We start from the raw sequence: 15,745 nt of genomic DNA on the forward strand, positions 1-15,745 counted from the left end.
TTTTTTGTTAGTAAAAACGAAAAACAGTTTGTGACTTTGTGAGATTTTAAAAGAATAATAACAGTGATTGTAGGAGATTCTTAAAACAAAAAAAAATGGATTTCAAAATAAAATTGGGACGAGCTTTGTTAGGATAAAATGGCTCAGCGAACATACTCAGTTATTCACTACTCATGCTCCCACCACCTGTCTCCTTGGAGAATCTCACGTCGTTTTCATCGCGAGGATGAGAAACTTTTTGTAAGTGCATCATCTAGTTCTACTAATTCAAGCCACTTCAAATTAACATTAAAAAGGTTAATTTGTTTGAAAAAAGCGTTGCACATATCATGATACCCAGAAACAGAAAATATATCTATCAAATGCTTTTACGTTGTTAGGATTTCTTACATAGCCCTCTAGAAGATTCTTCGAGAAATGCAATGATGTTAAAAACAGCAGCAAAACCGCCACAAACAAATGAGACGAACTTCGCAGTAATAGAGATGATGATATAGGTGAAGGGAGTTGATATGGTCTACCTGTTGTAGAAACAAAAAGTGTAGAAAAGACAGGAAAATTTTGAAGCTTTACTAAGAGTTCACACGACTTTTAATTTGTGGGCATGAAAGCCAGATGAAACTTATTTACCTCTTAAACTACAATAGTAATACGAAACTCTTGGTCAATTTCCATATCACTATAGCAGTTCATAAAATCCTAAAACTACAATATTAATAGAAAGCCGTTTTTACATCAGACCAATCAAAGATTAGCGTGAAGAGTAGTAGCATAACAAGATTTGTAGATAAACGATGTGACGATGTTGCTGAATTGAAATCTAAATGAATCAATCTTTTTTTGCTCATGTTATGTAACAAACAAAATAATAGAGGATTTTGGATTAAAATATGGAAGATACACAATTCATTGAGAATTGAAATCTGATTCAATCCGACTGAAACCCAGTTATTTTTTAGATTGAAGAACAAGAGAGATACGACGATGAGGACCGAACCATTGTTTTCCTATGACTTTTTATAATTATTATTCTTTTGTTAACAAATAACAAATCCAATGAAATAACACCTCTAGAGGTGAGATTTTCTCATTTAAAATTTTCAAGTACAAAAGTATTCAAAGTCTCCTAAAATTAATGTTTTGATTTTTTCTTAAAAACAAGTTTTATTTTGAATAACAGTTGATTTGATATGATTTTCACAAGTTATTGATTGAATAACAAGAGATTGTAAGTTATTTTGAATGATTTTCACAAGTTCTCCTCTCCTCGATTGAAGGGGAACTTCAACAACAAAAGCTGAATCGCAGAGTTGATGAACAGGATGTAGCCTTGTGGCAGGGAAAAAACTATAGCTACCATAAGGAGTTTAAAACAAAGGATACTTGGGTGAACACTCGTTCTGCAAACCCAATCATGGAGGGCCATAGATCGATATGGTTCCCAAACGCAACTCCCAAGTATGCTTTGGTCACCTGGCTGATGATCAAAAACCGTCTCGCAACAGGGGAGAGAATGATAAACTGGAATGCTCGAGTGAACACAGATTGTGTCTTCTGCAACAGTCCGGTGGAAACTCGAGAACATTTGTTTTTTTCTATGCCCCTTTTCACAGCAGGTTTGGAAGGCGCTGGCGAACGGGCTCCTATCGGACAAGTTTACCAATCATTGGGAAGAGATCATGGCTCTACTCACCGGGAATACTTTGGGAAAAAAGATACTCAGCTACACGAAGTATTGTTCAATACATGGCCACACATCCCAATTTTAAAAATGTATTGCCAACTACACGAAGTATATGTATTGCATGGTCACATATACCAACTATATGATGACATGTGCTCAACATCACAACCATCTTATTTCGGTACACCGTTCATCAGAATCCGGGGTTGACCAGTATTGACTGACGTTGACCGATGTTGACCAATAAAAATATGCAATTTTTTTTGTTTTTAATATTAGAAACCAAAAAAAAGTTAGTTGAATTATTTAGGAATCATTTATAGTGTTTTGTAATGTAAAACATATATGGATCCAAAATAAAGATATATTGTATATATGATAGTTATCTGTTTCAATTTCAAAACTTAACTAAAATTGAAATAAAAATCATTCATAATATATTAAAACTTAAATTCAAACCAGATAATCTTGTTATAATAAATCAAATAAGAAAACTGTTTATTTTAACTTTATTAATTTAAAACATCAACTTCTTACTTAATTTATCTAAATATAAAATTAATATTATTTAATATTCTCAACCACAAAAAATATTTCTACAACAAAAATACTTAGAACCAAACCCAATACATATCAAAATCATTAGAATTATTGAAAAATGTTATATACTCATGGTAAAATAAAAATTTTAATATCTGAAAAAATTATTAATGATTTTTCATTTCACTTTTATTAATTTTTGCAATATAAAAATATATTATATATCTGCTAATTCATCCAGTCTTATAATAGTTAGTTTTTTTCTATTGCAATTAAAAGCATCAACTTATTATTTGATTTATTTAAATACAATGTTTTTTGTTGTTTAATAAAAAAAATATATTTGATTGTAAACAACAAAAACACACAATATCTATTTTTAATATATAGAAGATCCAAAAAATTGAGTTTGCAAAACAATATCTTTGACTGTAGAAATATTAATATATACATATATAATTAATATATATATATATATATATATATATTAATTCAAAATAATTATTAATAATTTTTATTTAACTATTAGTTTAGCTTCAAAATTAAAATTACTAATTATAAGAATGAATACATTAAAGATGTACACAATTTTTTTTTTGGTTTCTAATATTAAAAAAAAAAATTACATATTTTATTGGTCAACATCGGTCAATACCGGTCAATACTGGTCAACACCCTATTCTGATGAACGGTGTACCGGATAAGATGGTTGTGATGTTGAGCACATGTCATCATATAGTTGGTATATTTGATCATGCAATACATATACTTTGTGTAGTTGGCAATACATTTTTAAAGTTGGGATGTGTGGCTATGTATTGAACAATACTTCGTGTAGCTGAGTATCTTATTTCCCATGAGGAACCTCCTTCGGCAATGGAGAGATTGGTGAAGTTAATAGACAAAAATGTCCGCAACAGATCAAGCACACTAAAGGAGGGAGGAGGGCCTACTCTCCAAGTTTGGTCAAGATCTTATTAGTTTTTTTTGCTTCACCACAACAAATGTCCTAATAAACTGATTATATCAGCTTTGTAAAACGTTTATTTTTCTTTTGAATATAATTTAACATTAGATTCAAAAAAAAAGTTATTTTGAATGATTTTATAGAAATATCATATTCAATGGATTTGGTAAGTAATTTTGAAATCACAAGTTGAAGGGAGATTTGCTACCATAACCTATGTCTCATAACTCTATCGAACAATCTTTCACCGAAAAATTCTTACGTCGATTAGTCTTTTGATCCGTTAGATTATGTTGGAACTAAGTCGAAAAATAAATGCGAACAAGTAATAATTTTTTTGGCTTTAAGAATCAGAAGAAGATAAAATTAAAAAAAAAAATAATTAAACAAAGAATAAGGATCTGAGATGGAGAAATAAAAATAAGCTTTCATCTTGTAAAGTCACGGGAGAGAAGAGCACCACGAGTTTGTATATATACATTAAAAATCAAGGGGCATTCTCAAAAATGCCCTTTTTTCCATATCTCTTTTTAAAAATACCCCTTCATGTTGACCATTTTTAAAACTACCCCTCTTTACATACAAAATGACCAAATTACCCTTTTTTGAGTGACACCAAGAATGTATAGTCATCAAAATCGAAAATATTTTCCCGCCAAAATCGAAAAATTTTCCCGCCAAAAATATTGAAATTTATACCTTTTAAATACATTGTAAACGCTTTTAAAAACCTTGTAAATGCTTTTAAAAAGCTTGTAAATGCTTTAAAAGGTTTTTAAACACCTTGTAAATCCTTTTAAAAACTTTTTAAAAGGATTTACAAGGTGTTTAAAAACCTTTTAAAACCCTTTTAAAAATCTTATAAAAACTTTTACAAGGTTTTTAAAAACATTGTAAAAGCGTTTAGAAGGTGTTTAAAAACCTTTTAAAAATCCTTTTAAAAACCATTTGAAAACCTTTTAAAAACCTTTTAAAAACCTTTTAAAACATTTTAAAAACCTTTTAAAAATCTTGTAAAAACGTTTACAAGTTGTTTAAAAAACCTTTTAAAACTCTTTAAAAAAATATTGTAAAAGCCTTTACAAGGTGTTTATAAGGCTTTTATAAGGTCGAAACCTTATAAAACCTTTTAAAAACCTTGTAAATTTTTTTTGGCCAGAAATTTTTTTTTTCGAAATTTTTTATCAAAAAATTTTTGGTGGGAAAAATTTTTCGAAAAATTTTTGGCGGGAAAATATGTCGGAAAATTTTTGGCGGGAAAATTTTGTTTTTCTTTTTATTGAATAAAATAATTTTCATCTAAGGGTAAAATGGTCATTAAAAATTAAAAGAGGTCATAAATAAAAATGGCCAGAAAAGAGGGTATTTTTGAAAAGGGGTATATCAAAAGGGGCATTTTTAACAAATTCTCAAAAATCAATAACATAATAATAATTTGTTGATAGTTTTGGATTTTTTTAAAAATTAATTTGATTGTAATTTTAAAATGATTTAAAGAGAAATTAATACCAACTTTTTATTTTTTAAAAACCAAATTTTTTATCAAGGGTAGATTTGGAATTAAAAAATCTGGACACAAAATGTGAGTTATCTAGGAAATAAAAAATTAATTGGGTTATCATAGTTATTTCTTATAAAAAGGAGGTTATCTTGGATAAATTTCTCCAAGATGAATAACAAGTTATTTTTAAAAAAAATCTAAAATCTTCTAAAATACATGTTTAATACCCCCTCTATGTATTATTGGAATTTGGTATAAAAAAAGAATATTACATGTTTTTTTTGGTATAAAAAAATATTATATGTTTGCTCAAGCTACTCTTTTGTTCGTCAAATTTGCCTAATTTAATTATCTTTCTCCTTGTTCATAACTAACAATAAAGAGATGTTAGAAACGCGTTCGTCAGATTTGCCTAATTTAGTTATCCTTCTCTTTGTTGAAAAATGATACTCCATCTGTTTCATAAAGAGTGTCATTTTGACATAATGCACACAGATTAAGAAAATTATATAAATTTCTATTTTATCCTTTATAAATACACTAAAACAATTTCTCTTTCTAATAAATAAGCTAAAATAGTAGGGATAAAAATGAAATTTAATATTAAAACCTGCATTGAAAATATAAAATGACACTCTTTTTGTAACAGAAAATTGTGTAAAAATGACACTCTTTATGAAACAAATGGAGCAATAAAGAGATGTTAGAAACGCCTTCCAAAGGCCACAAACACCACGTAAAAGTTAAAACACTCACAAACAAGTACACAAGCAATTAGCAACCAACAATCACAAATAACACACATCAAATCGCTTAGGTCAACCATGATCACACACTCACCTTTGAGAAAGAAGAAACTGATTCTAAAACCCACAAAAATATCCCCCTACCAAGCTACTCTCACGTCCTCTGCCTCAGATCTCCACTCACAGGGTCAGATCTCTACAGAAACGGCTTAGAACTCCCCAAGAACGCTCACATGAACTTTTTAGAGAGAAAACTCTTCTTCTCACGTTTTAGAAACAACAAAAGGCTAAACTCACTCTAAAACGTCGAGATTCTCTTATATATACGAACTCTAGATTTTCCAAACCCAAAAATTCAACCAACCCGAACGTTTCATTTAAGTTGTCCCGCAGAAGCGTACCTTGCATCGATTGATGCCCACCTAAAACCAGGATTCCGGTTCACAGACATTACAAAAAGTCATAGAACCACCAACCAAACTTCCACTACAAGAAAATAATTGTATTAAGACGAAATATTTAGTCACAATATAAATTATTTAGTCACAATATAAACATTGTTACGAATTTGTGACGATTTTTGAATGGTTGCAATATAATGGTCACAAATTTTTATTTGTAACAAAAACGTCACAAGAGTTGCAACAAATATATTAGTAACCATTTTGTCATCAATAACTACGACACCAAAAAGTAACAAAACTGTCTTAATTACAGACTAACAAAACGGCTTTAAATCGTCACAATTCGTGTTTAAAATAACGTTTTAATTATGTATCTTATTGTTACAAAACTATAGTCTCAAATGGTCACAAATGATAATTAGAAATTTGTCACAAAATTTTAACGAATACTCAAAAATCATGATATTTTGTGACTATCATAATGTCCAATTTTATCATTAGAAGTTATTTTCAAATGGTGTTAATAATAAAAATTCATTGCATATGATAAAAATTATAACAAAAAAATCAATCTCAAAACAATATTATTTTTAAAATTTATTATCATACAAATTTTTTATAATCATAAACATTAGATATACATTATAAGCTATCTTTATTCTTACAAAAAAAAAAATCACAAATTCGTCCAGATGAACATATTCGATGATAACTTCCATGTTATAACTCCTATGGAAACGATTTCAGGCTTTCTGCAAAGGTAAGACTCAGATCTTTCCAACGGTTGGTAGATCAGCTTCTGGTTCAATTTGTAGCAGTGGGAAACGATTTCACAAGATGACTGATGTTAATTCGCGAATCTGCGCAGAATAGGTTTGAGAAAACATGTATAACTTTTAATTTACAAAAGGGGTTACAAAATCCTTTGGGGAAAACTTACATCTATGGGTTGGAAAATTGCTCACCAAAATTCGTCCATAAAAGAGTCCGTTTACCCCTTATTTTCCACCATCTCCTAGAGCATGTAAGATCTGTCCTTAATCTCAATTGTGGCTCTTTATTCTCTTTCTCTCAAATGGTTCACTCTCTCTCTCTCTAGGTTATGGAGGCACGAAATTAATAAATAATAAAACCCTAATCATCTCTTAAATAAGTCTTGTTAAATTAGGGTTAGAGACTTGGCTTAATGGGCTTTGTATAAATGACATAACAATTTATACTATTTTATGACTAAAGTTTACTCATTTTTATGTCACAAACTGTGACTTGCATATCTTTTATAAGTTCATAACTAATTTGCAACAACATACTGGTCACAATGTACTCATAAAAGTGACATTAATATTATCGTAGCATATTCGTCACTAATTGTGACAAACTTTTGTTACTGAGTTTTTTCGTCATAATATAGTGACGAAAATACTATGAATTTGTTACAAATAAATTTAGTCATAATATCGTATTTAAAGTGTTACAAATTTGTGACGGAAATTTTTTGTCTCAAAAATACGTCTCAATAAACTTATTTTCTTGTAGTGTTCTGTTTGAGACAACATTACTCTTTTCTAGCAACCTAATATAAACATAGAACAAATAACCGAGTCGCTAGAACATCCTTCTCTTCATCGCCTTGATTCCACGATCACATTTTGCCTTTACCTGCGTCACAAACAACAATTGAGATGTATGAGTATTATCACAAATACTCAGTGATGCAATTCTTCCATCTACTGAGTTATACACACAAGCAATAAGATCTCCACATGCATCAAACAAAAATCATAAATCATACCAGAAAAAGGAAATGCATTCAGCCGCCTGCTGAAGGATAATGTCGACCGACACCAGAGGGTGTCGATCGACACTGTTCACCTAGTGTCGACGGACCGACACCCTCCAAGAAAACTCCAATAATCTCCCAAAACTTTCAATAACTTCTCTGGAACTTTTGAGAATCGATAAAAGGCTAAAGAAGGCGACAAATAGGTTTTTCTCCATAAAACGTCGACTTCTTCCTTATATACCTTGGTTTAGAGATTCCACTTATACAAAACAGAACCAAATCGAAGATATAAGACAAACCGGTCGAACCAGAAATTATTGGTGTCAACCTTGGTGTCGGTCGACACCCACCCCCAAAACTGACAAAATGGTTTGCGAATATTACATTTCTTTACGTTAAAGACAAAAAAAAAAATTGGTAAAAACAAAAATCATAAATCATACCAGAAAAAGGAAATGCATTCAGCCGCCTGCTGAAGGATAATGTCGACCGACACCAGAGGGTGTCGATCGACACTGTTCACCTGGTGTCGACGGACCGACACCCTCCAAGAAAACTCCAATAATCTCCCAAAACTTTCAATAACTTCTCCTGGAACTTTTGAGAATTGATAAAAGGCTAAAGAAGGCGACAAATAGGTTTTTCTCCCATAAAACGTCGACTTCTTCCTTATATACCTTGGTTTAGAGATTCCACTTATACAAAACAGAACCAAATCGAAGATATAAGACAAACCGGTCGAACCAGAAATTATTGGTGTCAACCTTGGTATCGGTCGACACCCACCCCCAAAACTGACAAAATGGTTTGCGAATATTACATTTCTTTACGTTAAAGACAAAAAAAAAATTGGTAAAAACATTTAAAACAAAACTTTGATTATGGCTTATTTCTTATTTGGCATGTTTCCTTTTCTCAGTGTTAAATAATATCAATATTATTATTAGATTTTAATTAAATTTAAATCTTTATAATTTTAATCATCTTAACTATACAATTAACTTATTCAACTAAGTAGCTATATCATCAAAAAGATTTCTACATTTAGTGGGTTTATTTCATGTTCGGCCTTTTTGACGATTCATATACTATTTATACATTACATATAAGTATATAACAATTCATCCATTTTGATAAAAAAATAATTATTACAAATGAGATTAAGTTACTAAATGTTAGTGAGGCATGATTTTAGTGGACCTGACAAATTCAATTGCATACTCAATTAATGAAAGTGAATGCTACATGATTTTTAAATGTGCAAATAACTGATGTTTAAGAAAAATAAACTATTCCATTTCTCATCCAAGATATGTTTTCATTATAATTTAGTCTATTACTATAAAGTAGTAAGTTAAACTTTTATATCAATTCTGCATTACTAAATGAATATCAATTATGTTATACTAAAATTTATTATAAATTAGCCAGATATCTTTTTAACTTTATATAATGAAAGAAAATCAAATGAAATGTAGGAAAATCTGTGAAAATTTTTTATCAATTATGAGATAGTAAATTGATGATATTTTTGGTAACAAAACTTAGATAGAAATTCAGATTTAAAAATACATGTCAAAGTCTTCAAAGTTTTTCTAATTTTTCCTAGCATTGAGACATCTGGCACTCTTTTGGTGACACATATCCTCATTTATTTCCATTTTATTTTTATATAAGATAAATGATAAATTAATAATAAGATTGACAAGAGACTGTTCTATTTGGTTTATGTACATTACAGAGAATGAAATCTCGAATTTGGAAACTAAATAAAATGCATTGACCAATTTTGATACAGATTGGTAAGTCATTAAGTATCTTTTATGCCTGCAAAGTAGTATATAACCATAATCACAATTGATGAATAATACAATACCAAAATCTAAATTTCATAGAGGGGATGATAGCTTCTTCCTCATTTTTCTTCGGTGTCGTGTCTCTGGCAGTTCTGTTACCATTTCTCTTACTCTCTGCTTCGGCCACAAGTTACATTGACGCCATATGCAGTAATAGCCCGGGGGACAAAGCCTTCTGCGCCAAAACCTTGAGTGCATACCCTCCAGCGGCCTCTGCCACCAGCACGGTATTAATATTTATTTATTGGAATTACTAATAAATAACTTTGTTACTTACCGAAGGTGTTACTTACATATATACAAAACTTTTGTTATACATTTTTTCTTATTTATCAAATAAAGTTTGGAAGTTATGGTTTTACTTGAATAGATAATGTGTTTTTTTCATAGAAGTGTATTGAAAATCGTAAAGGTTTTTCCACAACATTGTTATTGAAAGTAATACTATGTTCAGGTCTCATAACTCAACCATAGACACATAATTTATTTATTGTTTCGATATGTAGTTACAAGCAGCTGTGGCCACGCTTCGCCTAGGAATGTCTTATGCCAATAAGTCTGCGGATATTGCGGGAACAGCAGAAAAGGAGAATCCGAAGTTGAAGGGGAGTCAAGATGCCTTTTTGGGAATCATCGGTAATCTCAAGAGCTCTACCTCAGAACTCACGGAAGATCCACAGACTGCCAACTATGACGCCATGGTTTGTTACGACAACACAAAGATTCTGGAGGATTTGGTCGGGAAAAATAAAGACAAGGCTTCGACGACTATCTTTACGATGACAGTGATGATGAACAAACTTATTGACCTCACCGTGGGAGCCACCATAGCTATTGGCGGGTAGAGACAACGATGAGAACATATCCCATCGGCTGATCAATCAATACATTTCTTCTTTCGATGGAAAGTATCCATGTTTTGAAAAATAAAATAAAAAAAACTATTTTAATATATAGTATAAAAACAGATATTACATGTTTTCTCAAGCGACTCTTTTGTCTGTTAGATTTGCCTAATTTAATTATCCTTTTCTGCTTTCTGAAAATTGATAAAAAAGATAAAAAAAAAAAAAAAACAGAGGTTATAAAACAAGTCTAAAATGGTTTTTATGTTTGTTGACAAAACAATTGTTTCAAATCATCTTAAATCCTCTTGTAGACCTTGAAACGCATAGTGTAACTTAAGAAAGAAAGGAAGGTACATGCACAATTTCACATGACCTAGTATACCTTCATATATCAAAAGATGTCATTCAGATGTCATTGAGAAAACATGTAATACCTTGTACATATGTCCGTGCTAGTGGTCATTTCCTTGAAGAGAGTCTAGGGTTTCCTGATGTAACAGAGGTATAGTGTTACTGTCTAGTGGTTGTAGCAAATCACATATGTACGAACTATGAAATACATTTAATTATATATATATATATATATATATATATATATATATATATATATTGTTAAACCGCAAAAGTTCCGGAGCCGGTTTTTATTCCATTCCGATATAAATAATGCCTCTCCATCCCAAAGAGGAATTGAACTCAGGGCACAAGGGAACCAACCCCTTTGTAGTACCACTAGGTCGCCACTATTTAGTAAAATTTTAAATATATTTAGTTTGATATTTTCAGTTTATTTTATGTGCTAAAGTAAGTTTGTTTTTGGTTTTAGAATAATAAGTATGAGGATCTTCTTGCTGAAAAGGAGACAAATCGAGTGATTGACTTCTTAATGGGGCTTAATGAGAGCTATGAAAACATCCGGAGCCGTATTCTGATGAAGAAGACCCTTCCTTCTCTTTCGGAGATCTACAACATGCTCGATCAGGATGACAGTCAGAAGACAGCTCATATTCCTGTTGCTACTACTTTGCAGTCTTCTGCCTTTCAAGTTTCTCAACCTCCCTCGTCTGGTGTTGGCCCTGGTAGCTCTGGTTTTCCAAAGAAGGAACGACCTTATTGCACTTTTTGTGGTCGAGTTGGTCATGTTGTGGATAAGTGCTTCAAGAAGCATGGTTATCCCACTAGCTACAAACCCAATCAACACCCTGAGAAGCCTTCTCTTGTTGCAAATGTTGCTCTTGATGACTCTCCTGCTTCTGTTGATCCGGTCAATGATTTCACGCCAACTCAAATTCAGCAAATGATGTCTTTCCTCGCCAGTAAGCTTCAGCCTCCTAGCATCACACCTACTCCATAAGTCCACTCTGTCTCAGCATCTTCCGATCCTCCTTCTTCTTCCTCATCTGGTCCAATTCCCAGTAATATTCATCCCTCTATCCTTTGTTCCTTTACCGGGGTTGGCAAACCCTATGTCTGTTCTCTTGATGACAATATTCCTGCCATCGATGCTTGGGTTATTGATTCAGGCGCCACCAATCATATCTGTCATGAAAAAACTTCTTTTCTTTCCTTAAAACCTATGTCTAACACTGTTAATCTTCCTAATGGAATTCCTGTGAGCATTGTTGGAATAGGTACTATACACTTGGGTAAAAATTTGATCCTTCATGATGTTTTATACATCCCTCAATTCAAGTTTAATCTTCTTAGTGTTAGTGCCTTAACTGATGTTATGGGGTGTCGGGTTTGGTTTGACAAAATCTCTTGTGCAATACAGGATCCTACTTGGGAATTAACGATTGGCATGGGTAGACGGGTGGCTAACCTTTACTTCTTGGAAATAGAGTCTCTGTCTTGTCCAGGTACCTCTCTCTCGGTTGTTGCTGCAGTTTCTAATCCTGAGCTGTGGCACAAGCGTTTAGGTCACCTCTCTATGTCTAAGCTTCCTTTTTTAAATAATCTTTTATCTCTTGACAAAACTAAGATTGATACTCAGTATCATTGTAAAGTTTGTCATCTATCTAAACAAAAACATTTACCCTTCACTTCTCATAATAAGCTTAGTGAAAATCCTTTTGACTTAGTGCATATTGATACTTGGGTCCCTTCTCTGTTCCTACTCATGATGGCTTTCGTTATTTTCTCACAATTGTTGATGATTGCTCTAGAGCTACTTGGGTTTATTTACTTAAGAACAAGTCGGATGTCCTCCAAGTTTTTCCATCTTTCGTTAATATGGTAGAAACTCAGTTTCAGTCTAAAGTTAAGGGGGTTAGATCTGACAATGCTCCAGAATTAAACTTCACTTCCTTCTATCAATCTAAAGGCATTGTTGCTTATCACTCTTGTCCTGAAACTCCACAACAAAATTCTGTTGTGGAACGTAAACACCAACATCTTCTCAACGTTGCTCGTTCTCTTCTATTTCAATCTCATATTCCTCTTCCTTATTGGGGTGACTGCATTCTTACTGCAGTTCATCTCATTAATCGCACTCCTGCAAAAATTTTGGCTTATCGCAGTCCTTTTGAAGTTTTAACAAAGAAGATTCCAGATTATTCAGAATTAAAAGTCTTTGGCTGTCTTTGTTATGCTTCTACTACTCCCAAGAACAGACATAAATTCGATCCTAGAGCTCGTGCTTGTGCCTTTCAAGGATATCCTAGTGGTTACAAAGGCTACAAACTGCTTGATATTGAATCTAATACTATTTTTGTCTCTCGACATGTAGTATTTCATGAAGAGCTCTTTCCTTTTGTTGGGTCTGAGAATTCTCAGGATACTTCCCTCTACTTTCCTGCTCAGTCACTAACACTTCCTGTGGTTCATCGTTCTTCGGTTGTGGATTCTTCTGAATCTCCAACATCTATAGAGATTCAACATTCGGTTGATCCTATTTGTGATGTTTCTGAACCTTCCGTTCAAGCATCCCACAGGAAGACCAAAAAGCCTGCTTATCTTCAAGACTACTACTGTCATTCAGTGGAGTCTTCAACCATTCATCAACTTTCTCAGTTTTTTTCTTATCATAAACTCTCTCCTCTTTACCTATCTTTCTTGGTTGCCATTGACAAAGAAAGAGAACCCACCAGTTATGCTGAGGCGAAGGAACTTCTGGTTTGGTATGGTGCTAAGGATGATGAAGTCACTGCTTTGGAGGACACCGAGACCTGGACGATATGCACTCTTCCTCCTGATAAAACTCCTATTGGTTGCAAATGGGGTTTTAAAGTCAAATTTAACTCTGATGGTAGTATCGAAAGATACAAAGCTCGTTTGGTTGCCAAAGGGTACACACAAAAGGAGGGTATTGATTTCAATGAGACATTCTCTCCAGTTGTCAAATTGACTTCCGTGAAATTCATTCTCGCTTTGGCTGCCCATAACTTCTCTCTCACTCAGTTGGACATTTCCAATGCCTTTTTGAATGGTGATCTTGATGAGGAGATCTATATGAGGCTTCCTCCTGGTTATGCTGATCGTAAGGGGGACACTCTGCCTCCTAATGCCGTGTGTAAGCTTCAAAAATCCTTATATGGTCTTAAGCAGGCTTCTCGACAATGGTTTCTCAAGCTTTCCTCGACTTTGCTTAGTCTTGGTTTCACTCAAACGTATGCAGATCACACATGTTTCTTGAAACTCACTGATAGTCTTTTCTTATGTGTTTTGGTATACGTTGATGACATCATTATTTGCAGTAATAATGATGCTGAGGTTGATCTCTTGAAAACTCAGCTCAAGTCCTTTTTTTTAAGCTTCGTGATTTGGGTCCATTGAAATACTTTCTTGGTTTGGAGATTGCCCGTTCATCCGAAGGTATTCACATTGGACAGCGTAAGTATGCTCTTGACCTTCTTGATGAGACCGGGCTTCTTGGCTGCAAACCGTCTAATGTTCCTATGGAGCCTAATGTTGTTTTCTCTTCAAGGACTGGTGGTGCCCTTGTTGATGCTGGAGCCTATAGACGTCTCATTGGTCGCTTAATGTACCTGCAAATTACGAGACCTGACATCACCTTTGCGGTTAACAAACTCAGTCAGTTTGGTCAAGCTCCTCGCAAAGCTCATTTACAGGCTGTTTACAAGATTCTTCAGTACATCAAAGGTACCGTTGGTCAAGGACTATTCTACTCTTCCAGGTCAGAACTTCAGTTTCAAATGTTTGCCGATGCTTCTTATTCATCTTGCAAAGACACTAGTCGTTCTGTTTCTGGTTTCTGTTTGTTTCTGGGCACCTCCCTGATTTCTTGGAAATCTAAGAAGCAAAAGGTTGTTTCCAAGAGTTCTGCGGAGGCTGAATATCGCAGTATGTCAAAGGCAACGGATGAGTTGGTATGGATCACTAATTTCCTCAAGGAGTTGAAGATTCCTCTTGCTAAGCCTACCATGCTCTTCTGTGACAACACTGCGGCTATTCATATTGCGACAAACCCGGTCTTTCACGAGCGCACCAAGCACATTGAAAATGATTGCCATTGTGTTCGTGAGCGACTTGTTGCAGGTTTGTTTCAGCTTTTTCATATCCGGACAGGTCTTCAACTTGCTGATCCGCTTACTAAAGCCTTATACCCTGCTCATTTCCATCAGTTGGTTGGCAAGATGGGTCTGCTCAATATTTTCGTCCCATCTTGAGGGGGACTATTATCTTGTATAGAGTCTCTTAGTGTATATAGAGTCTTTTGTACACTGGTAGAGTATAAACCAGTAGTAGATTGAGTCGGTTTAGTTTAATCTAGTGGCTTTGGTTTAGGCCTTATAATTGTGTATATAAACCCTCAATTGTATATTTTAATTAATCAATGAGAATGAGATTATCTTTCTAATACTTTTGTTACAATTTCTCGTAGCCCCTGCTTCGGCCTTGCCCTTAAACTCCACACAATACATCGACAAATTATGCCAGATGTCATCTATTGACGACAAACCCTTCTGCTGGCAAACGTTGACTGGTTTTCGTTGGGCGATGTATGCCGGAAGCTCGGTAATGTCTAACCCATAATGCAAACATATCTTTTCTTATTTATTTGGTATGAAGTTTAAAACAATTATCTTTTAATCTACAGGTCACACTTGCAGAAGTCGTGATCAGCGGCCTTCTCGTACCCCATGTCCAGAAGACAATGCGTTTTGCACTACTCACAGCACAAAAGGAGCCGAGTTTAAAGAAACAGTTCGAGACGTGCCATGATACCTATAGAACTATGGGATACTCTCTCGGAAAAGCCTTTCAAGAACTCAGAGTCTCTCCATGTAGCGCAAACCATGATGTTATGACTTGTACCGACCAAATCACCCAAGTGATGAATTTGATCGGTAAAAACCAAGACGTGTCTTCGAAGACTCTCATTGACATGACAGTGCAAATGAAGAAGCTCCTTCCTCTTGGTGTTGCAGCCACACAAGCTATCGGCGGGTGAAGACGA

At 33.6% G+C, this 15,745-nt stretch overlaps 2 protein-coding genes across 2 annotated transcripts; both read left to right on the top strand.

Moving 5' to 3' along the window:
• The first annotated feature begins 9,489 nt into the window (after positions 1 to 9,489).
• Positions 9,490 to 10,468, top strand: LOC104724663 (uncharacterized). Its single transcript, XM_010443206.2, has 2 exons — positions 9,490 to 9,708; positions 9,988 to 10,468. The coding sequence occupies exons 1-2, from the start codon at positions 9,526 to 9,528 to the stop codon at positions 10,324 to 10,326; spliced, it is 522 nt and encodes a 173-aa protein (XP_010441508.1). The 5' UTR covers positions 9,490 to 9,525; the 3' UTR covers positions 10,327 to 10,468.
• Positions 10,469 to 15,181: 4,713 nt separating this feature from the next.
• On the top strand, positions 15,182 to 15,739 carry LOC147948806 (uncharacterized). Its single transcript, XM_087477420.1, has 2 exons — positions 15,182 to 15,303; positions 15,386 to 15,739. Exons 1-2 carry the CDS (start codon positions 15,226 to 15,228, stop codon positions 15,737 to 15,739), a joined length of 432 nt encoding a protein of 143 aa, XP_087333546.1. The 5' UTR covers positions 15,182 to 15,225.
• The last annotated feature ends 6 nt before the right edge of the window (positions 15,740 to 15,745 follow it).

Source organism: Camelina sativa, chromosome 2 (genome assembly GCF_030686135.1).
Source record: "Camelina sativa cultivar CO46 ecotype springtype chromosome 2, ASM3068613v1".
Classification (NCBI taxonomy): domain Eukaryota; kingdom Viridiplantae; phylum Streptophyta; class Magnoliopsida; order Brassicales; family Brassicaceae; genus Camelina; species Camelina sativa.